Source organism: Salmo salar, chromosome 05, assembly GCF_965601325.2.
Source record: "Salmo salar chromosome 05, fSalSal1, whole genome shotgun sequence".
In the NCBI taxonomy this organism is placed as follows: domain Eukaryota; kingdom Metazoa; phylum Chordata; class Actinopteri; order Salmoniformes; family Salmonidae; genus Salmo; species Salmo salar.
The window spans coordinates 5,406,149-5,429,302 of record NC_138295.1 but is presented as its reverse complement, the minus strand read 5'-3'; the positions used below and the strand labels follow the sequence as shown (position 1 = coordinate 5,429,302).

General features: G+C 45.7%; 1 protein-coding gene across 1 annotated transcript in view; it reads right to left on the bottom strand.

Annotated features, from left to right (window-relative positions):
- The window catches only part of LOC106604127 (catenin (cadherin-associated protein), alpha 1), a 246,912-nt gene that overhangs the window by 99,363 nt on the left and 124,395 nt on the right, over positions 1-23,154 (bottom strand). Inside the window, exons 9-10 of the mRNA XM_082974984.1 lie at positions 20,336-20,416; positions 19,835-19,987 (exon numbers count right to left, since the gene is read on the bottom strand). Of these exons, the coding sequence (XP_082831110.1) occupies positions 19,835-19,987; positions 20,336-20,416 (234 nt within the window). The remainder of the gene's footprint in view (positions 1-19,834; positions 19,988-20,335; positions 20,417-23,154) is intronic.

The following is a 23,154-nucleotide window of genomic DNA, read 5'->3' as shown; positions in this document are numbered from 1 at the left end:
GTCCGGGCTCTGGCTGGGCCCCTCAAGGACATTCAGAGACTTGTCCTGAAGCCACTCCTGCATTGTCTTGGCTGTGTGCTTAGGGTCGTTGTCCTGTTGGAAGGTGAACCTTTACCCCAGTCTGAGGTCCTGAGCGCTCTGGAGCAGGTTTTCATCAAGGATCTCTGTACTTTGCTCCGTTCATCTTTTTCTTGATCCTGACTAGTCTCCCAGTCACCACCATGCTTCACCTTAGGGATGGGATGGTGCCAGGTTTCCTCCAGTCGTGACGCTTGGCTTTCAGGCCAAAGAGTTCAAACTTGGTTTCATCAGACAAGGGAATCTTGTTTCTCATGACCAGAGTCCTTTAGGTGCCTTTTGGCAAACTCCAAGCAGGCTGTCATGTGACTTTTACTGAGGAGTGGCTTCCGTCTGGCCACTCTACCGTAAAGGCCTGATTGGTGGAGTGCTGCAGAGATGGTTGTCCTTCTGGAAGGTTCTCCCATCTCCAGAGAAGAACTCTGGAGCTCTGTTAGAGTGACTATTGGGTTCTTGCGTCACCTCCCTGACCAAGGCCCTTCTCCCCCGATTGCTCAGTATGGCCGAGCGTCCAGCTCTAGGAAGAGTCTTGTTGGTTCCTAACTTAGAGGAAGACTGTTCTTGGGGACCTTCAATGCTGCAGACATTTCTTGGTACCCTTCCCCAGATCTGTGCCTCGACACAATCCTGTCTCGGAGCTCTACGGACAATTCCTTCAACCTCATGGCTTGGTTTTTGCTCTGACATGCACTGTATAGACAGGTGTGTGCCTCTCCAAATCATGTCCAATCAATTGAATTTACCACAGGTGGACTCCAATCAGGTTGTAGAAACATCTCAAGGATGATCAATGGAAACAGGATGCACCCGAGCTCAATTTCAAGTCTCATGGCAAAGGGTCTGAATACTGTATTTGTTTTAATAAATTTGCTTCAATTTTATTTATTTTTTACTGTTTTTGCTTTGTCATTATGGAGTATTTTGTTTAATCCATTTTAGAATAAGGCTGTAACGTAAGAAAATGTGGAAAAAGGGAAGGGGTCTGAATACTTTCCCGAATGCACCGTATATCGCCCATCAGATTGTATGGCCTTATGGGTCAGAGCAAGCAACAGGTCTCCTGCTGTTGATTCAGTGTAAAATCCATTGGTTTAAATTAACACATGGTGGGGGGGGGGGGGGGGGGGGGGATGGAGAAGCGGGCATCAGTGGTTACATTGCTAAAGTAGAAATCATTCTATTCCATAAATTGGGTTCCAGAAATGCCACTTATAATTTCAAACAAGCAGCCACAGTTAAGGAGAGTAAATTACAGAACCCTTTCATGGACTAACGTTCTAACAGGTTTAGAATTGTATCAATTCTATTCCACTAAACATTCTGGTGTTGATATATTCTGTCATTCTAAATTCACTCTGGTAGATTAAATCCATTTATAAAAGGGAGTAAACGGAAGGGGGGGGGGGGGGACCCTCTCTCTCGACCGTAAAACATGTGTAGTTAGTTAGCTTGAAACACCACAGGTTACCTTCCAAACTCCTAAATATCAGCACCCAGGGAGTGGATTAAATCAATAGTCGGCGTAAATAACAGTCAACCCTTATCAATAAGAAAGATAAACTGGATCAGAGAAGAACACCATCTACAGGGTTTAGGACCGATTCAGAAAACACTTGACAACGTCACATGGGCCAGAATTAAAACGGATGGTATTGTGCAAGCTTAAAATATTTCAATCTAAAAATGGTACAGTGTCAGCATCGCCAACCAACTAAAAATCAATAGGCTGTAGCCACATGCAACAGTATGTCCACTGGTTGACGCGCGCACGCAGACACACACACACACACACACACACACACACACACCAGAGGTTCTCTATAGTCATATAACTCAGCATATTCTCTAGTGTCACACATTACTAAAATGAGTCCTTCGACACAGCGAGTGGTGACGTGTCATTAAATTAGAACATTATCTCTATGGTTACTTGTTAGTGAGCATGCTACTGTCTGGTTGCCTGGGTGACTGGTCGTCTGGCTGTACTGCTGACTAGTGCGGTAAACACCTACACTGTGTTCCTGCCTGGTCTATTGAGGTAGCGGGCAGTCTAGCTGCACACCGGGGCGCAGGGAAACTACGGTAGTCTGGCGCAGGGGGAACTACGGTAGTCTGGCGCAGGGGGGGGGGGAACTACGGTAGTCTGGCGCAGGGGGGGGGGAACTACGGTAGTCTGGCGCAGGGGGGGGGAACTACGGTAGTCTGGCGCAGGGGGGGGGAACTACGGTAGTCTGGCGCAGGGGGGGGAACTACGGTAGTCTGGCGCAGGGGGGGAACTACGGTAGTCTGGCGCAGGGGGGGAACTACGGTAGTCTGGCGCAGGGGGGGAACTACGGTAGTCTGGCGCAGGGGGGGAACTACGGTAGTCTGGCGCAGGGGGGGGAACTACGGTAGTCTGGCGCAGGGGGGGAACTACGGTAGTCTGGCGCAGGGGGGGAACTACGGTAGTCTGGCGCAGGGGGGGAACTACGGTAGTCTGGCGCAGGGGGGGAACTACGGTAGTCTGGCGCAGGGGGGAACTACGGTAGTCTGGCGCGGGGGAACTACGGTAGTCTGGCGCGGGGGAACTACGGTAGTCTGGCGCGGGGGAACTACGGTAGTCTGGCGCAGGGGAACTACGGTAGTCTGGCGCAGGGGAACTACGGTAGTCTGGCGCAGGGGAACTACGGTAGTCTGGCGCAGGGGAACTACGGTAGTCTGGCGCAGGGGAACTACGGTAGTCTGGCGCAGGGGAACTACGGTAGTCTGGCGCAGGGGAACTACGGTAGTCTGCTGCAGCGTGGTATGTCTAGGGCTCTGTCGACTGCCTTCAATATATCTCCTCTTTGCCTGCTCTCCATCACACCTCTGCCCTTCCTTGTCTTCCCCCCTCTACCCTATGCACCCCCCTTCTAGCCCCCCCAGCCCGTCCTCCCCCCCTCTAGTCGCCCCCAGCCCTACGATCTGAAAGAAGTGACCAGGTGAAAGCCAGCCTGATGAGCTTCCACCATAATTTTCAAACCTAATGAGGCTTCATACTGTTTTCACCTGCCACATCTGTTACAGGGAGGTCAAAGAACACTGACTGACAGTACCGTGGTAGGCAAACAGCACCCCAAGAGCCCTGATCAAAAAGCTAGAGCTGTTATATACACACGGTGAAGAAACCACAGCTCTATTCCATCTGCAGCTTAAAGGGAACACGGTGAAGAAACCACAGCTCTATTCCATCTGCAGCTTAAAGGGAACACGGTGAAGAAACCACAGCTCTATTCCATCTGCAGCTTTAAGGGAACACGGTGAAGAAACCACAGCTCTATTCCATCTGCAGCTTTAAGGGAACACGGTGAATAAACCACAGCTTTATTCCATCTGCAGCGCAGCTTTAAGGGAACACGGTGAAGAAACCACAGCTCTATTCCATCTGCAGCTTTAAGGGAACACGGTGAAGAAACCACAGCTCTATTCCATCTGCAGCGCAGCTTTAAGGGAACACGGTGAAGAAACCACAGCTCTATTCCATCTGCAGCTTTAAGGGAACACGGTGAAGAAACCACAGCTCTATTCCATCTGCAGCTTTAAGGGAACACGGTGAAGAAACCACAGCTCTATTCCATCTGCAGCTTTAAGGGAACACGGTGAAGAAACCACAGCTCTATTCCATCTGCAGCTTTAAGGGAACACGGTGAAGAAACCACAGCTCTATTCCATCTGCAGCTTAAAGGGAACACGGTGAAGAAACCACAGCTCTATTCCATCTGCAGCTTTAAGGGAACACGGTGAATAAACCACAGCTTTATTCCATCTGCAGCGCAGCTTTAAGGGAACACGGTGAAGAAACCACAGCTCTATTCCATCTGCAGCTTAAAGGGAACACGGTGAAGAAACCACAGCTCTATTCCATCTGCAGCTTTAAGGGAACACGGTGAAGAAACCACAGCTCTATTCCATCTGCAGCTTTAAGGGAACACGGTGAAGAAACCACAGCTCTATTCCATCTGCAGCTTTAAGGGAACACGGTGAAGAAACCACAGCTCTATTCCATCTGCAGCTTTAAGGGAACACGGTGAAGAAACCACAGCTCTATTCCATCTGCAGCTTTAAGGGAACACGGTGAAGAAACCACAGCTCTATTCCATCTGCAGCGCAGCTTTAAGGGAACACGGTGAAGAAACCACAGCTTTATTCCATCTGCAGCTTTAAGGGAACACGGTGAAGAAACCACAGCTCTATTCCATCTGCAGCTTTAAGGGAACACGGTGAAGAAACCACAGCTCTATTCCATCTGCAGCTTTAAGGGAACACGGTGAAGAAACCACAGCTCTATTCCATCTGCAGCTTTAAGGGAACACGGTGAAGAAACCACAGCTCTATTCCATCTGCAGCGCAGCTTTAAGGGAACACGGTGAAGAAACCACAGCTCTATTCCATCTGCAGCTTAAAGGGAACACGGTGAAGAAACCACAGCTCTATTCCATCTGCAGCTTTAAGGGAACACGGTGAAGAAACCACAGCTCTATTCCATCTGCAGCTTTAAGGGAACACGGTGAAGAAACCACAGCTCTATTCCATCTGCAGCTTAAAGGGAACACGGTGAAGAAACCACAGCTCTATTCCATCTGCAGCTTTAAGGGAACACGGTGAAGAAACCACAGCTCTATTCCATCTGCAGCTTTAAGGGAACACGGTGAAGAAACCACAGCTCTATTCCATCTGCAGCTTTAAGGGAACACGGTGAAGAAACCACAGCTCTATTCCATCTGCAGCTTTAAGGGAACACGGTGAAGAAACCACAGCTCTATTCCATCTGCAGCGCAGCTTTAAGGGAACACGGTGAAGAAACCACAGCTCTATTCCATCTGCAGCGCAGCTTTAAGGGAACACGGTGAAGAAACCACAGCTTTATTCCATCTGCAGCGCAGCTTAAAGGGAACACGGTGAAGAAACCACAGCTCTATTCCATCTGCAGCTTTAAGGGAACACGGTGAAGAAACCACAGCTCTATTCCATCTGCAGCTTAAAGGGATACTTTGGGATTTTGGCAATAAGGTCCTTTATCTACTTCCACAGAGTCAGATGAACTAGTGAATACCATTTTTATGTCTCTGTGAGCAGTTTGAAGTCCATCTGCCAGCATGCTCGTCCATCTGCCAGCACGCTCGTCCATCTGCCAGCACGCTCGTCCATCTGCCAGCACGCTCGTCCATCTGCCAGCACGCTCGTCCATCTGCCAGCACGCTCGTCCATCTGCCAGCACGCTCGTCCATCTGCCAGCACGCTCGTCCATCTGCCAGCACGCTCGTCCATCTGCCAGCACGCTGGTCCGTCTGCCAGCACGCTCGTCCATCTGCCAGCACGCTAGTCCATCTGCCAGCACGCTAATCCATCTGCCAGCATGCACCCTATTCCCTATCAGGTGCACTCTACAGTGACTCACTCCCTTCCCTACACTACATTTGGGGTACAGCCCACATATTTCAGTTAACCCTCCATCTGTGCGACGGTTGTGGTGGTGTATAAATGTGCTAGCTCGTCATGTACATATATTATACAGTTTGTTACCCCGGGATACAGCGGGATCGATGGCCGCTGGATGGAAGCGGATCACTCTGTATTCAGAGTTGTTGATTTGATGGTTGTGTTATATGGGATCTCTCAAGTCTCCTCAACCGGATTGGAGAAGGTCCAAAGTCCTTCCCCTCAAGTTTTATTTCTTTAATGTTTTATGCACATGGTATATCGTCCAATGAAATGCTTACTTACAGGTTCATGCTACAAGGCAACAATACAAAATAGGAACAAAGTAAATGGCTCAGTAGAATAGAACAAGCATTTATAAATACAGGAAGGCACAATTTATAGTCCAATATTTACAAGTGTATTGGGGAAGGGGTGCAGTGTACGACTATGTGATGGCCAATCTTTCTGTCGTTGTGATGCCGACAGTCTCAGTGCCCAACACAGTGAACACACACACCTAGCCGTTAGAGCGTTGGGACAGTAACCCAAAGGTTGGTAGTTCAAATCACAGAGCCGACAAGGTGAAAAATCTGTCGATCTGTCCTGGAGCGAGGCACTTAACTTTAATTGCTTCGCGCTCGCCAGTCAATAATGGCTGACCCTGATCTCGCTCTCTGAGGGTGTCACAGTGGGAGTTGGGATACGCAAAAAATCTATTTCTATTTCATACTTCAAACACGTACAGGTTACACACTTGCAGTGAAAGAGGACAAATACAAGCACCCCTTATTTTACATTCGGAAAGTATTCAGACCACTTGACTTTTTCCACATTTTGTTACGTTAAACCTTATTCTAAAATTGTTTCAATTGTTGTTCTTCTCTCAATCTACACACAACAGCCCATAATGACCAACCAAAAACAGTTAAGATTTTATTGCAAATATAATAAAAACAAAAAACTGAAATTACATTTACATAAGTATTCAGACCCTTTACTCAATACTTTGTTGAAGCACCTTTGGAAAGCGATTACAGCCTCAAGTCTTCTTGGGTATGACGCTACAAGCTTGTCACACCTGTATTTGAGGAGTTTCTCCCATTCTTCTCTGCAGATCCTCTCAAGCTCTGTCAGGTTGGATGGGGAGCGTCGCTGCACAGCTATTTTCAGGTCTCTCCAGAGATGTTAGATCAGGTTCAAGTCCAGGCTCTGGCTGGGCCCCTCAAGGACATTCAGAGACTTGTCCTGAAGCCACTTCTGCATTGTCTTGGCTGTGTGCTTAGAGTCATTGTCCTGTTGGAAGGTGAACCTTCACCCCAGTCTGAGGTCCTGAGCAGGTTTTCAGTAAGGATCTCTGTACTTGGCTCCGTTCATCTTTCCCTCAATCCCTGTCGCTGAAAGACATCCCCACAGCATGATGCCGCCACCACCATGCTTCACCATAGGGATGGTGCCAGGTTTCCTCCAGATGTGACACTTGGCATTCAGGCCAAAGAGTTCCATCTTTGTTTTAACAGATGTGAGAATCTTGTTTCTCATGGTCCGAGTCCTTTAGGTGCCTTTTGGCAAACACCAAGCAGGCTGTCATGTCTCTTACTGAGGAGTTGCTACCATCTAGCCACTCTACCATAAAGGACTGATTGATGGAGTGCTGCAGAGATGGTTTTCCTCCTGGATGGTTCTCCCATCTCCAGAGAAGAACTCTGGCGCTCTGTTAGAATAACTATTGGGTTATTTTTCACCTCCCTGACCACGGCCCTTCTCCCCCGATTGTGCAGTTTAGCCCGGCAGCCAGCTCTAGGAAGAGTCTTGGTGGTTCCAAACTTCTTCCATTTAAGAATGATGGAAGCCACTGTGTTCTTGGGGACCTTCAATGCTGGATTTCTTTTTTTAAATTTTTTTATAGGTACCCTTCCCCAGATCTGTGCCTCAACAATAATGTCTCAGAGCTCTACGGACAATTCCTTCGACCTCATTGCTTGTTTTTTTTGCTCTGATGTCAACTGTGGGACCTTATATAGACAGGTATGTAGGGCTATTGCGGTGACCATATTACCGCCACACCGGCGGTCACAAGTCATGAAGGCAGTCAAATTCCACATGAACGTTTAGTCACGGTAACTATGCTTCTCCAAGCTCTGATGCTACTGCCTGGTACTCAACACTCTATTGTCCCTCTAATCACTCTGACGTCAATGCAAATGTAATCAAAAATCCAATCAAACACTTTATGAGAGCCCATGAGCTCATGTTGCACAACATTTCTGAAGGCTATGAAGTTGCATGACAAAACAGTTTTGATGGCCTCTATTAAAAAGAGGAGGATCCCATCAGCTTTCTATAGGCTAGGCCTACTATATTTATTTCTCAACTTTCCTAATATTAAGCACATTGCTTTGCAACAGGAGTATAACCTACCTGGCTGGCATGAAAATAAATCAGAGGGAAAAGCGTCCTCCATTCGCTATTAAAGTTCATAGATCACATGTATTTTTTCCCGCTGCCCCTGTTTTGATACAGGTGCATGATAAATGGTCCATTCTAAATCATAACTATTTTCACATATTATTTAGTATATGTAAAGACAAGATTAAATCAAGAAAAGTCTGATGGGTGACAATATTAGCCTGTCACTTGTGAATGATGGCCAGCTTAAGAAAGTCTTTCCTGACTTTTTCTAATCATAGTCGCACACCTCATGTATTCTAGCCCATAGGCCTATATGTTTTGATAAGGTTTGTACCACAACTAAAGTGGCCAAATAACGTCTTAAAATGAAGCACATAAACCCGCTTTACAAAGGGTGCAGAGTCTAACTGGCATAAATAAGAAGCACACGAGTTTCAGTTCTGGGGGATGAACGTTTTTACCATAAAAAAATGCACCTTTATAATAAAATAATTACAGGCATAATTGCATTTGCGGTCACTTTTGATAATGGTGTTTTCGGCTAATGGAACGTTGAGTTTACAGCCTACTATCATGTGCACATTGCTGCACTTAAGTGAAGAAATAGCCTAATAGTTTATCAACATTAAGCTAAAAGTTCAGATCTGTTAGGTCGGCCTCATTGCTTATAAAAGGTTTTTTGATGCTAGTGGTTGTATTAATTTGGGATCTATCGCATCCTACAACTGTCCCAGACTGTGTTTTGAATATTTATTTCTCGCACAGAATAGGTCGACTTTTGTACTATGGGGGATAGTAGATTGACATAGGCTAGTGCTTTTGCTGTTCGTTAGGCCAAGTCATCTTGTTTGCTAACGAAAAGTAAATATGGACAGTTCTTCCAATATCTTCAACATGCACCTCGGAATAAAGTAAAGGACGCGTTCAGTTGCGTCCTCGATGTTGTCTTCACTTGTAGCCTGTGAGGAGCCGTGTGAGCGAGACGCTTCGGATTTGCGCAGCGCACTCAGTGAGAAGTGCACAACGCAGCACTAAATATATTTTTTTATATTTGAGATTCTTCAAAGCAGCCACCCTTTACCTTTACAGCTTTGTACTGGTTCAACAGCTGTGGTCTCTGAGGCCAATATAGGTGCATCCAAAATAGAACTCTATTCCTTATTTGTTGCACTACTTTTCACGAGGTCCCATATGGCTCTGGTCAAAAGTAGTGCACTATATAGGGAATAGGGTGCCATCTGGGACACAGAATATATAGGCTGAAGACCCTGGGCAAAGATACCCTGAGAAAATAAACCCTGCATCCATGACTGTTGCAGCCATCACAACACCACTTACAGAGCCATCACAACATCACTTAGATACTCATATGGCTATTTTCACCTGATAAATATAGAGGATGTAACTTAGTCATTTTATAAGTAAGAAAAATGATAGACACTAATTGGCCATTAGTAGTGTGAACATAATGTGGCGTTAGCCAAACATCTGTCAATCCCAGTCTGATGACTCACCCTGTATACATTTACATTTTAGTCATTTAGCAGACGCTCTTATCCAGAGCGACTTACAGTAGTGAATGCATACATTTCATGCATTTATTTTTTTTGGTACTGCCCCCCCCGTGGGAATCGAACCCACAACCCTGGCGTTGCAAACACCATGCTCTACCAACTGAGCCACAGGGAAGGCCCCGTATAACCATGTGATATATAACGGCTGTGTCTGGAAATGGACACTTATTCCCTATATAGTGCTCTACTTTTGACCAGAACACAAAAGACTTAAAAAAGTCTAAAGTAGTGTACTTTATAGGTAATAGCCAGAATAGGGTGCAATTTGGGATCCATACAATGTATCTATCCTCTGGAATAAAGACTTGTTCCATTCCAATGCATTGATAGACTACCCACACACAATATGTAGCAGTACAGTAGCTGTTAGTGGCGAGGGATTTCATGTGTTCAGAGTATCTACAATACATTTTCTAACCAAGGTAATTGTAAAACTGGGGGAACATTTTTTTAATACAGACACACCACAAAACCAGCCTCCACACGGACTGTAGTCGACAACAAAACCAGCCTCCACACGGACGGTCCCTTCCCTGTAGTCGACAACACAAAACCAGCCTCCACACGGACGCTCCCTTTCCTGTAGTCGACAACACAAAACCAGCCTCCACACGGACGCTCCCTTCCCTGTAGTCGACAACACAAAACCAGCTTCCACACGGACGGTCCCTTCCCTGTAGTCGACGACACAAAACCAGCCTCCACACGGACGGTCCCTTTCCTGTAGTCGACAACACAAAACCAGCCTCCACACGGACCCTCCCTTCCCTGTAGTCGACAACACAAAACCAGCCTCCACACGGACCCTCCCTTCCCTGTAGTCGACGACACAAAACCAGCCTCCACACGGACGCTCCTTCCCTGTAGTCGACACCACAAAACCAGCCTCCACACGGACGGTCCCTTCCCTGTAGTCGAGCCCATAATTCTACACAGGCTATCCTCACTCTTTCAACACCGTTCCATGTTCTACTGATTCTAATCCATATTAGGGTGTATATGGACCAGATGACCGTACCTCAGTGCGCGCTACCTCCCCCCAGCGTCAGAGGAGTTCAAGTTGTGTCATCCCTTAATGCCACTGCTGACAGCGTGGGCCCCCAGGATCCTAATGGCCCTTTCCTCTGATTCCTCACCAGCTTCCACCAATTTCCTCAGGCTTGCTCCTGGCCAGTATGATAACCCTCTGGCCTGCTCTGGCTCCCTGTCCCGCATGGTAACTCTACTCCCCCCCCCCCCCCCCCCCCCCAACTCAACCCGTCTGCACCATCCACTGAGTCAAATGGCAAGGGTTCGGTCATGGGCCATCCATAGGGACAAGTGAGAGGTCACTTTCAAATGTCAGTGCATGACACTCTGACACAGTTACAAAGTTTATTCACTGGGGGGGGGGGGGGCAGATTTCAAGTCAACTGACGAAGACTGTTAATGTTCCTCAAACATGACCATCATGCTTTTAGGGAAAGTGGATCGTGTTCTACACTGTACATAGGTGATCATATAACATTAGAAATGTCCATCCTTTTGAGAACTTTGAGTGCAATGTTAACTTTTTTTTTTTATTTTATTTTTTTTAGATTTTTGTTACATCTCACTGTTTATTTTCACTTGCTCTGGCAATGTAAACACGTCTCCCATGCCAATAAAACCCCTTAGAATTGACTTGACAGAATGAGCGAGAACGCTTGAGAGATGGCGTGAGAGCGAGAGGAAGGGGGATGAGAGAGGGAACACGAGAAAAAAAAAGAAAAAAAGGGGGGGGGGGGGGTGGTGAGGGAGAGAGAGAGTGCAATACATTTTACAAAGCCTTTTTGTTTCAGTCTGACTATCACTGTGGTAGTCAGAAATCAACAGTCGCTGAACAGCAGGGGAGAAAGCTTTCGTTCCTTCCCTGTGTTATGCTGTCTCCGTCTGTCACTAAGTAGTAGGTGGATGGAGATACAACTGTTGAGACAATGAATCCCGGTCCCAGAGGAATCACTTAACCTGGTCAGGCAGGGAGAGGCTGGGGGAGCGCACGGGGGGAGGCGGGGGGAGAAAGCACGGGGGGAGGCGGGGGGAGAAAGCACGGGGGGAGGCCGGGGGAGAAAGCACGGGGGGAGGCCGGGGGAGAAAGCACGGGGGGAGGCCGGGGGAGAGCAGGGGGGAGAGGTTTGGCTACTCTGGGCCAGGCTCAAAGTAGGCTCCACAGCTGTGACCAGCCATACAGATCAGACAAAGTGTTTGTCTTTCTGTCTGACGGCTCAAATCACAACACCATGGCCAGGGCACCCTATATAGTGCACTAGCCCTACAGGTACGGGGTCAAACGTAGTTCACTACATAGGGAATAGGGTGACATTTGGGACCACAACACCATCCGGTTTCTGCTGCAGCGTCTTCCATAAAGCTCAAGCCTGTTGAATTAAAGCCTTCGCTGACTATGATTTTAGCCATCTTACGCTACGATTTTGCCGTCCCAGACTAAATGTCCCCTTTGGGGGAGGGGGGGGCAAATTCTTCGGTTATAAACGATGGTCGGACGTCTTGGGTCGTTCAGTGTGACAGGGTCTAGGTCTACCATTAACTACCTCTACGTACGGTTGTAGGTTCTGACAAAGTTGTAGCAGTGTCAGAAACGTTGAGCCGTTATCGCGTAGTGTGGCGAGCCGATCCCGGAGACTGAACAATTAGGAAGTCTGACTGCACTGTCATGACGTTGGCCTCTTTGAGTACAGGGAGGACAGTTGACCCCCTCCCCCCATCCCCCAACCTACCTCCCCCCACCCAGGCCCTGTGTGAAGGGGTTGTAAAATTCTAAAGGAGAATGTCCTGCCGCATGGCCCAGTTGAGACAGAGGGGTTTCATAGAGAGACACAGGAAATTCTTCCAACTCACAGAATTGGGGAACCGAACGACATTTATGTTCTGGAGAAGGTATAAAAGATTGGTGAAGAATCCAGCTACGAACTGGTCCGCTTGGTAAAATTTTGTGATACTCAGAAGAGACAATATAGCCATATTACCATAAAACTGTTTATATAATAGCCTCAGCTATGGGACTTGCATCCAAATGGTTGTATAGAATGTATTAATAAGGATAAAGCTATTTTGTAATACATTGAGATGCTGTGTACTGATGTTAATGTGATAGAATGTATTTATGTTCAAAGATTAAATTAGTCATCGGCACGCCCCCAGGGACACAGACAGGACCAGGCGTCATGTGACAAGCCTGTTCTATGTTGACTATAAAACCCCACCCTGATTTACTTTCTTCAGACCAGGCCTCCACTCCATTGCGAGTTGGCCAAAAGGTTTGACCATCCAATTCCTATACTGAAAGTGAACTATACTACGTGGTTAACTTTTAGACTATCGATACCGACAGAATAAGAACAAGTCTTTGATATTAATTAATAGTCTGCAGCTAGAAATTATATCATTCAACGCGAAGACCGACGAAACAACCATTCTATGACGACATTAATGAATGTCGCTTTGAAAGATCCATTCTAACACAGAGAGAGAGACTAGAGAGAGAGAGACTAGAGAGAGAGAGACTAGAGAGAGAGAGACTAGAGAGAGAGACACACACACAGAGAGAGAGACACACACACAGAGAGAGAGACACACACACAGAGAGAGAGACACACACACAGAGAGAGAGACACACACACAGAGAGAGAGACACACACACAGAGAGAGAGACACAGAGAGAGAGACACAGAGAGAGAGACACAGAGAGAGACTAGAAGAGAGAGACTAGAAGAGAGAGAGACTAGAGAGAGAGAGACTAGAAGAGAGAGAGACTAGAAGAGAGAGAGACTAGAGAGAGAGAGACTAGAGAGAGAGAGACTAGAGAGAGAGAGACTAGAGAGAGAGAGACTAGAGAGAGAGAGACTAGAGAGAGAGACTAGAGAGAGAGAGACTAGAGAGAGAGAGACTAGAGAGAGAGAGACTAGAGAGAGAGAGAGACTAGAGAGAGAGAGAGACTAGAGAGAGAGAGAGACTAGAGAGAGAGAGAGACTAGAGAGAGAGAGAGACTAGAGAGAGAGAGAGACTAGAGAGAGAGAGAGACTAGAGAGAGAGAGACTAGAGAGAGAGAGAGACTAGAGAGAGAGAGAGACTAGAGAGAGAGAGAGACTAGAGAGAGAGAGACTAGAGAGAGAGAGACTAGAGAGAGAGAGACTAGAGAGAGAGAGACTAGAGAGAGAGACTAGAGAGAGAGACTAGAGAGAGAGAGACTAGAGAGAGAGAGACTAGAGAGAGAGAGACTAGAGAGAGAGAGACTAGAGAGAGAGAGACTAGAGAGAGAGAGACTAGAGAGAGAGAGAGACTAGAGAGAGAGAGACTAGAGAGAGAGAGACTAGAGAGAGAGAGAGACTAGAGAGAGAGAGAGACTAGAGAGAGAGAGACTAGAGAGAGAGAGACTAGAGAGAAGAGAGAGAGACTAGAGAGAGAGAGAGAGAGACTAGAGAGAGAGAGACTAGAGAGAGAGAGACTAGAGAGAGAGAGACTAGAGAGAGAGAGACTAGAGAGAGAGAGACTAGAGAGAGAGACTAGAGAGAGAGAGACTAGAGAGAGAGAGACTAGAGAGAGAGAGACTAGAGAGAGAGAGACTAGAGAGAGAGAGACTAGAGAGAGAGAGACTAGAGAGAGAGAGACTAGAGAGAGAGAGACTAGAGAGAGAGAGACTAGAGAGAGAGAGACTAGAGAGAGAGAGACTAGAGAGAGAGAGAGACTAGAGAGAGAGAGAGACTAGAGAGAGAGAGAGACTAGAGAGAGAGAGAGACTAGAGAGAGAGAGAGACTAGAGAGAGAGAGAGACTAGAGAGAGAGAGAGACTAGAGAGAGAGAGAGACTAGAGAGAGAGAGAGACTAGAGAGAGAGAGAGACTAGAGAGAGAGAGAGACTAGAGAGAGAGAGAGACTAGAGAGAGAGAGAGACTAGAGAGAGAGAGAGACTAGAGAGAGAGAGAGACTGAGAGAGAGAGAGACTAGAGAGAGAGAGACTAGAGAGAGAGAGACTAGAGAGAGAGACTAGAGAGACTAGAGAGAGAGAGACTAGAGAGAGAGAGACTAGAGAGAGAGAGACTAGAGAGAGAGAGACTAGAGAGAGAGAGACTAGAGAGAGAGAGACTAGAGAGAGAGAGAGACTAGAGAGAGAGAGACTAGAGAGAGAGAGACTGAGAGAGAGAGAGACTAGAGAGAGAGAGACTAGAGAGAGAGAGAGACTAGAGAGAGAGAGAGACTAGAGAGAGAGAGAGACTAGAGAGAGAGAGACTAGAGAGAGAGAGAGAGACTAGAGAGAGAGAGAGAGAGACTAGAGAGAGAGAGAGAGAGACTAGAGAGAGAGAGACTAGAGAGAGAGAGACTAGAGAGAGAGAGACTAGAGAGAGAGAGACTAGAGAGAGAGAGACTAGAGAGAGAGAGACTAGAGAGAGAGAGACTAGAGAGAGAGAGACTAGAGAGAGAGAGACTAGAGAGAGAGAGACTAGAGAGAGAGAGACTAGAGAGAGAGAGACTAGAGAGAGAGACTAGAGAGAGAGAGACTAGAGAGAGAGAGACTAGAGAGAGAGAGACTAGAGAGAGAGAGAGACTAGAGAGAGAGAGACTAGAGAGAGAGAGACTAGAGAGAGAGAGACTAGAGAGAGAGAGACTAGAGAGAGAGAGACTAGAGAGAGAGAGACTAGAGAGAGAGAGACTAGAGAGAGAGAGACTAGAGAGAGAGAGACTAGAGAGAGAGAGACTAGAGAGAGAGAGACTAGAGAGAGAGAGACTAGAGAGAGAGAGACTAGAGAGAGAGAGGACTAGAGAGAGAGAGACTAGAGAGAGAGAGACTAGAGAGAGAGACTAGAGAGAGAGACTAGAGAGAGAGAGACTAGAGAGAGAGAGACTAGAGAGAGAGACTAGAGAGAGAGACTAGAGAGAGAGAGACTAGAGAGAGAGAGACTAGAGAGAGAGACTAGAGAGAGACTAGAGAGAGAGAGACTAGAGAGAGAGAGACTAGAGAGAGAGAGACTAGAGAGAGAGAGACTAGAGAGAGAGACTAGAGAGAGAGAGACTAGAGAGACTAGAGAGAGACTAGAGAGAGAGACTAGAGAGAGAGACTAGAGAGAGAGAGACTAGAGAGAGAGAGACTAGAGAGAGAGACTAGAGAGAGAGAGAGAGAGAGAGACTAGAGAGAGAGACTAGAGAGAGAGACTAGAGAGAGAGACTAGAGAGAGAGAGACTAGAGAGAGAGACTAGAGAGAGACTAGAGAGAGACTAGAGAGAGAGAGACTAGAGAGAGAGAGACTAGAGAGAGACTAGAGAGAGAGAGACTAGAGAGAGAGACACAGAGAGAGAGACTAGAGAGAGAGACTAGAGAGAGAGACTAGAGAGAGAGACTAGAGAGAGAGACTAGAGAGAGAGCTAGACTAGAGAGAGAGACTAGAGAGAGAGACTAGAGAGAGAGAGACTAGAGAGAGAGAGACTAGAGAGAGAGAGACTAGAGAGAGAGACTAGAGAGAGACTAGAGAGAGAGAGACTAGAGAGAGAGAGACTAGAGAGAGAGAGACTAGAGAGAGAGAGACTAGAGAGAGAGAGACTAGAGAGAGAGAGACTAGAGAGAGAGAGACTAGAGAGAGAGAGACTAGAGAGAGAGGAGACTAGAGAGAGAGGGAGACTAGAGAGAGAGAGACTAGAGAGAGAGACTAGAGAGAGAGACTAGAGAGAGAGACTAGAGAGAGAGACTAGAGAGAGAGACTAGAGAGAGAGAGACTAGAGAGAGAGACTAGAGAGAGAGACTAGAGAGAGAGACTAGAGAGAGAGACTAGAGAGAGAGACTAGAGAGAGAGACTAGAGAGAGAGACTAGAGAGAGAGAGACTAGAGAGAGAGACTAGAGAGAGAGAGAGAGACTAGAGAGAGAGACTAGAGAGAGAGAGAGAGACTAGAGAGAGAGAGACTAGAGAGAGAGACTAGAGAGAGAGAATAGAGAGAGAGAGACTAGAGAGAGAGAGACTAGAGAGAGAGAGACTAGAGAGAGAGAGACTAGAGAGAGAGACTAGAGAGAGAGACTAGAGAGAGAGACTAGAGAGACTAGAGAGAGAGACTAGAGAGAGAGAGACTAGAGAGAGAGAGACTAGAGAGAGAGAGACTAGAGAGAGAGAGACACAGAGAGAGAGAGACTAGAGAGAGAGAGACTAGAGAGAGAGAGCTCTCCAACAGAACGACTCTCCAACAAGGATCCCGACGACACACTGAGCGTAAATATATATTGATTGCAATTGTTCCCGAATGAGTGAGCGTTCATGTGCAAGGTTTAGCATATCAATTGTTAATATTAATGAACCCTGTGTGCCTTCTCAGCTGACCTTTTATGACCCTTTGTGTAACAGGCCGCCATGCCTGTTTAGCCCACTAGGGCACATTACCCTACCAATTCTTTGTGATGATAATTACTGTTTGTATGCTTTCAGTGAATTACTTAGTTTAGTAAATAAATGATTTTAAGACAATTGATGTATGGATGACTCTTGGTAAAGACTGGGTTCGTGCAGATACAACAATGTACGACGTTTGGAATGAGACTGGACGCGAGGTAAAATACACCATTTAAACCAGAAGATAATCGGCCTATACTATAATAGAATATAATATATAATGTTATAATATAGGAAAGTTATATTAGGAAAATTATAACTTTGTAACCTGAATATTTTCCTTGGTGCCCCGATCTCCTAGTTAAACGATGAATCAGTTTAATCGTGTGATAATAATTACAGGGAGTTATTTTGATAAACATGTCTTCAGTTTAATGGTACCCCAAAGACACGACAGCACTGAGCATGCACACAATAATACGATTGTGAGATTAATATAGTTATATTTAAATGTTTACATGCTGTGCAAGAATAACAATTTCATAAAAATGTGTTTGCATGACATTTGCAGTCAAATCTACCTAATGAAAAATAAATGTTCCACAGCGACAATGTTATTTTGGTGAAGCACATTTGATTAGGAGTTTGGAAAAAGTTTGTATGAGAAAACAATTTCCATGGTTGCATACTTTCAGTTTTTCCCGAACTCACTTCACTCGCGCATAAGCATAGAGTGAGGCCTGAACTGCCGGTGCCGACACATGATCAGACCCAGTTGATGTTCAACTGCCGGTGCCGACACGTGATCAGACCCAGTTGATGTTCAACTGCCAGTACCGACACATGATCAGGTCCACCGTTGCAGCTGAAGTAGCCTCGGAGGCCAATCGCAGAATGTGACGACAGAACTGAAGCTAAATCGCACAATCTGGCCAGGTTGATCAATATTAAAACATTGCACAGTGTGACATTTAATAATCTTAAAAAGATGAAATCCGATGTGCCAAGGCCTTTAGTCAGTGTTGGTTTAGATGGAGAGTTGGTGTGAGTGTCGAAGACTATTGCGGTGCATTCTCAGGGCATGGCATATACCTCTTTGGCTTGTGTTTTCACAAACAGAATGAATTACAACACACACACATACTGCAGCTTTACACTGCACGGCTACCCAGGAGCACAATCACACAAGGCATTTGCTAAGACTGGGTGCTAGCTACTGACCTAATTCCACTGTTCTGTTCTCAACATACACTAATAATATCAAACATTGGAAACACCTTCCTAATATTGAGTGGCACCCCCCCCTTCATTTGCCCTCAGAACAGCCTCAATTCGTCGGGGAATGGACTCTACAAGGTGTAGAAAGCGTTCCACAGGGATGCTGGTCCACGTTGACTCCAATTCTTCCGACAGTTGTGTCCAGTTGGCTGGATGTCCTTTGGGTGGTGGACCATTAATACACACAGGAAACCGTTAGGCGTTTAAATCCCAGCAGCGTTCACACAAACCGGTGCGCCTGTCACCTACTACCATACCACGTTCAAAAGGCACTTAAATATTTTGTCTTGCCCATTCACCTTCTGAATGGCACACAGACACAGACATGTCTCAATTGTCTCAAGGCTTAAAATTCCTTCTTTTAAAAAAACTCATAAGGATCTGCCCCTTTCTTCCAATTTTCTCCTGAAATGACATTCCCAAATCTAACTGCCTGTAGCAAGGATATGGATATTCTTGGTACCATTTGAAATGAAACACTTTGAAGTTAGTGGAAATGTGAAAATAACCCTGGAGAATATAACATTAGATCTGGTAAAAGAGAATTTTTTTGTACGTTTTTTTTTTGTACCATCTTTGAAATGCAAGAGAAAGGCCATAACGTATTATTTCAGACCAAGCACAATTTATATTTTGGCCACTAGATGGCAGCAGTGTATGTGCAAAGTTTCAGGCTGAACCAATGAACCATTGCATTTTGGTAAAAAATGTTGTGTCAAGACTGCCCAAATGTGCCTAATTGGTTTATTAATAGCTTTTCAAGTTCATAATTGTGCACTCTCCTCAAACAATATCATGGTATTCTTTCACTGTAATAGCTACTGTAAATTGGACAGTGCAGTTAGATTAAAAATAATTTAAGCTTTCTACCAATATCAGATATGTCTATGTCCTGGGAAAAGCTCGTGTTACTTACAGCCTAATGCTAATCGCATTAATGCACATTAACTCAACCATCCCGTGTGGGTGAGACATCGATCTGTAGAGATCCTTAAGAGGATTTATTAACCTGTCTCCTCCCCTTCATCTACACTGATCGAAGTGGATTAGAACAAGTGACATCAATAAGGGATAACAACTTTCACCTGGATTCACCTGGTCAGTCTGTAATGGAAAGTGCAGGTGTTCTTAATGTTTTGTGAAGTCACTGTATTGTATCGTCGGTGTAAAACACATCACATGAAGGAGTTTGTCAAATAAACGTTCCAAGGTCAATCGTGCAACTAGAATGAATGGAAAGTCGATCCTAGTTCCTTATAACACCAGACATGTCACCCAATGAGCATGTTTGGGATGCTCTGGATAGACGTGTACGACAGAGTGTTCCAGTTCCCGCCAATATCCAGAAACTACGCATAGCCATTGAAGAGGAGTGGGGACAACATTCCACAGGCCACAATCAACATCCTGATCAACTCTACGTGACGGAGATGTGAGGCAAATTGTGGTCACACCAGATACTGACTGGTTTTCAGATTTTTTTTTAAGGTATATATGTGGGCAACAGAAACATATCTGTATTCCCAGTAAAACATCTTTTGAAATTGTTACATGTTGAGTTTTGTTTTTGTTCAGTGTAGTAACGTTCCTACCGTCATAGACGTCCCCATCCTCCGGTCCATCTAACACCTGACACTTCCTGAAGACGTCACCCTACAGTATCTGAATAAGAAATCTCCAAGAGATGTTTGTGTAACTTTTGCTAACGTACCTCGATGAGCTTGTTGGCGTGCTCGCGAAACACCTGGGCGTATTCCTTCACCTCCTTTTCATTCCCATTCTTCGCCGCTTCAATCAGAACCAACAGTGGAACATTGGTCTCCAGGAACGAGTCAGAGACATGATCCATGACTGCCTTACGCAGCTACACAGAGAGAAGGAGGAACGAAAGAGAGAGAGAGGAGTCAAACAGCTTAACAGTTATTTTAGCTGTACTAGAGAAAAACAAAGCCTCTGGCAGAGAAACTAAATATTTTGTAAAACCAACCTGTCTGTGAAAGTCTCTGGAGAAGGAACGGGACTGGGAGGATGGAGGGAGGAAGAGAACAGAGGGAGGAAGAGAACAGAGGAAGGAAACCTGTCTGTGGAAGGAGGAATGGGAGAATGGAGAGGGAGATTGAGGGAGGAAGAGAACAGAGGGAAGAAGAAGAGGGACCAACCTGTCTGTGGAAGGAGGAATGGGAGAACAGAGGGAGGAAGAAGAGGGACCAACCTGTCTGCGAAGGTCCCTAGTCTTCTTGGTCATCCTGTCGATGGCGGTGTTCAGAGCATCACTCCTGTCCTTCTTGCCAGCCTGGAGAGAGAGAGAGAGAGAGCGGGAGAAGGTTAGAGGTGTAATGACTATTTACAGAGACGAAGACAGAGCGAAAGAGAGACAGCAAGGTGGCTGAAAGTCACTGAGGGATGAAATGCAGGCCTTTACAAGACAATCATTTATAATACAGAGATATACGTGAGACGGACCAGAGATGCATATGAACAACTACCGTTGGTTTAAAACCAAAAAACAAACAGTTGACAGAGATCATTAGTCAGGGAGAGAACAGTACAGATCAGAGATATCATTAGTCAGGGAGAGAACAGTACAGATCAGAGATATCATTAGTCAGGGAGAGAACAGTACAGATCAGAGATATCATTAGTCAGGGAGAGAACAGTACAGATCACAGATATCATTAGTCAGGGAGAGAACAGTACAGATCAGAGATATCATTAGTCAGGGAGAGAACAGTACAGATCAGAGATATCATTAGTCAGGGAGAGAACAGTACAGATCAGAGATATCATTAGTCAGGGAGAGAACAGTACAGATCAGAGATATCATTAGTCAGGGAGAGAACAGTACAGATCAGAGATATCATTAGTCAGGGAGATAAGAGTACAGATCAGAGATATCATTAGTCAGGGAGAGAACAGTACAGATCAGAGATATCATTAGTCAGGGAGAGAACAGTACAGATCACAGATATCATTAGTCAGGGAGAGAACAGTACAGATCAGAGATATCATTAGTCAGGGAGAGAACAGTACAGATCAGAGATATCATTAGTCAGGGAGAGAACAGTACAGATCAGAGATATCATTAGTCAGGGAGAGAACAGTACAGATCAGAGATATCATTAGCCAGGGAGATAACAGTACAGATCAGAGATATCATTAGTCAGGGAGAGAACAGTACAGATCAGAGATATCATTAGTCAGGGAGATAAGAGTACAGATCAGAGATATCATTAGCCAGGGAGAGAACAGTACAGATCAGAGATATCATTAGTCAGGGAGAGAACAGTACAGATCAGAGATATCATTAGCCAGGGAGAGAACAGTACAGATCAGAGATATCATTAGTCAGGGAGAGAACAGTACAGATCAGAGATATCATTAGTCAGGGAGATAACAGTACAGATCAGAGATATCATTAGTCAGGGAGAGAACAGTACAGATCACAGATATCATTAGTCAGGGAGAGAACAGTACAGATCACAGATATCATTAGTAAGGGAGAGAACAGTACAGATCACAGATATCATTAGTCAGGGAGAGAACAGTACAGATCAGAGATATCATTAGTCAGGGAGAGAACAGTACAGATCAGAGATATCATTAGTCAGGGAGAGAACAGTACAGATCAGAGATATCATTAGTCAGGGAGAGAACAGTACAGATCAGAGATATCATTAGTCAGGGAGAGAACAGTACAGATCAGAGATATCATTAGTCAGGGAGAGAACAGTACAGATCAGAGATATCATTAGTCAGGGAAAGAAAAATACAGATCACAGAGTATCATTAGTCAGGGAGATAACAGTACAGATCTTTCTCCTGCCCAAGTTTTGAGTTCCCCCTGAGGATGGATTTGGGTATATCACTTTTTCAAGCAGTAAATGAGTCCCTTGGTCTGTGGAGGTATATCAAATAAATGGAAATAAAATGTCCTAATGATCACAGCAGCTTCTTCATGTTGATAATTCCTCCCCCTGCGCCGCGCCACGCCTAGATGTTGTATGGGTTTTAATTGGCCAACCAATCACCTTGCTCAGAATTGATTTCCCTGTTCTGGTTTTCCTAAGGGTGTTTGGAGGTTCAGATCAGGATGCGCTTACACTGAATTAGTCCCCCCTTTTCTAACACCGAATTAGTTCCCCCCTTTTCTTACACTGAATTAGTTCCCCCCTTTTCTAACACCGAATTAGTTCCCCCCTTTTCTAACACCGAATTAGTCCCCCCTTTTCTAACACCGAATTAGTTCCCCCCTTTTCTAACACCGAATTAGTTCCCCCCTTTTCTAACACCGAATTAGTTCCCCCCTTTTCTAACACTGAATTAGTTCCCCCCTTTTCTAACACCGAATTAGTTCCCCCCTTTTCTAACACTGAATTAGTCGTCTCAATAGGACAAAGATGATGCATCCCAAATGGCACCCTATTACCATTGTAGTGCACTATTTTTGACCAGGGCCCATGAGGAAGTAGTGCAGTAAATAAGGAAAGGGTTTCCATTTGGGATGCAGATAGAGAGCACCTCAGTAAAAGAGGACGACGATGAGAGCACACCAACAAGCTAGGTGACGTCACAACCAAAGTGAACACGCTCCCCGTAGCCGATGTGAGTATGACCTTTTAAACAGGTCAACATTCACAAGGCCGCAGGGCCAGACGGATTACCAGGACGTGTACTGCGAGCATGTGCGGACCAACTGGTAAGTGACTTCACTGACATTTTCAAACTCTCCCTGACTGAGTCTGTAATACCAACATGTTTTAAGCAGACCACCATAGTGCCTGTTCCCAAGAACACTAAGTTAACCTGCCTAAATGACTACAGACCCGTAGCACTCACGTCAGTAGCCATGAAGTGCTTTGAAAGGCTGGTCATGGCTCACATCAACACCATTATCCCAGAATCCCTACACCCACTTCAATTTGCATAGCGCCCCAACAGAACATCAGATGAGGCAATCTCAATCACACTCCACACTGCCCTTTCCCACCTGGACAAAAGGAACACGTGAGAATGCTATTCATTGCCTACAGC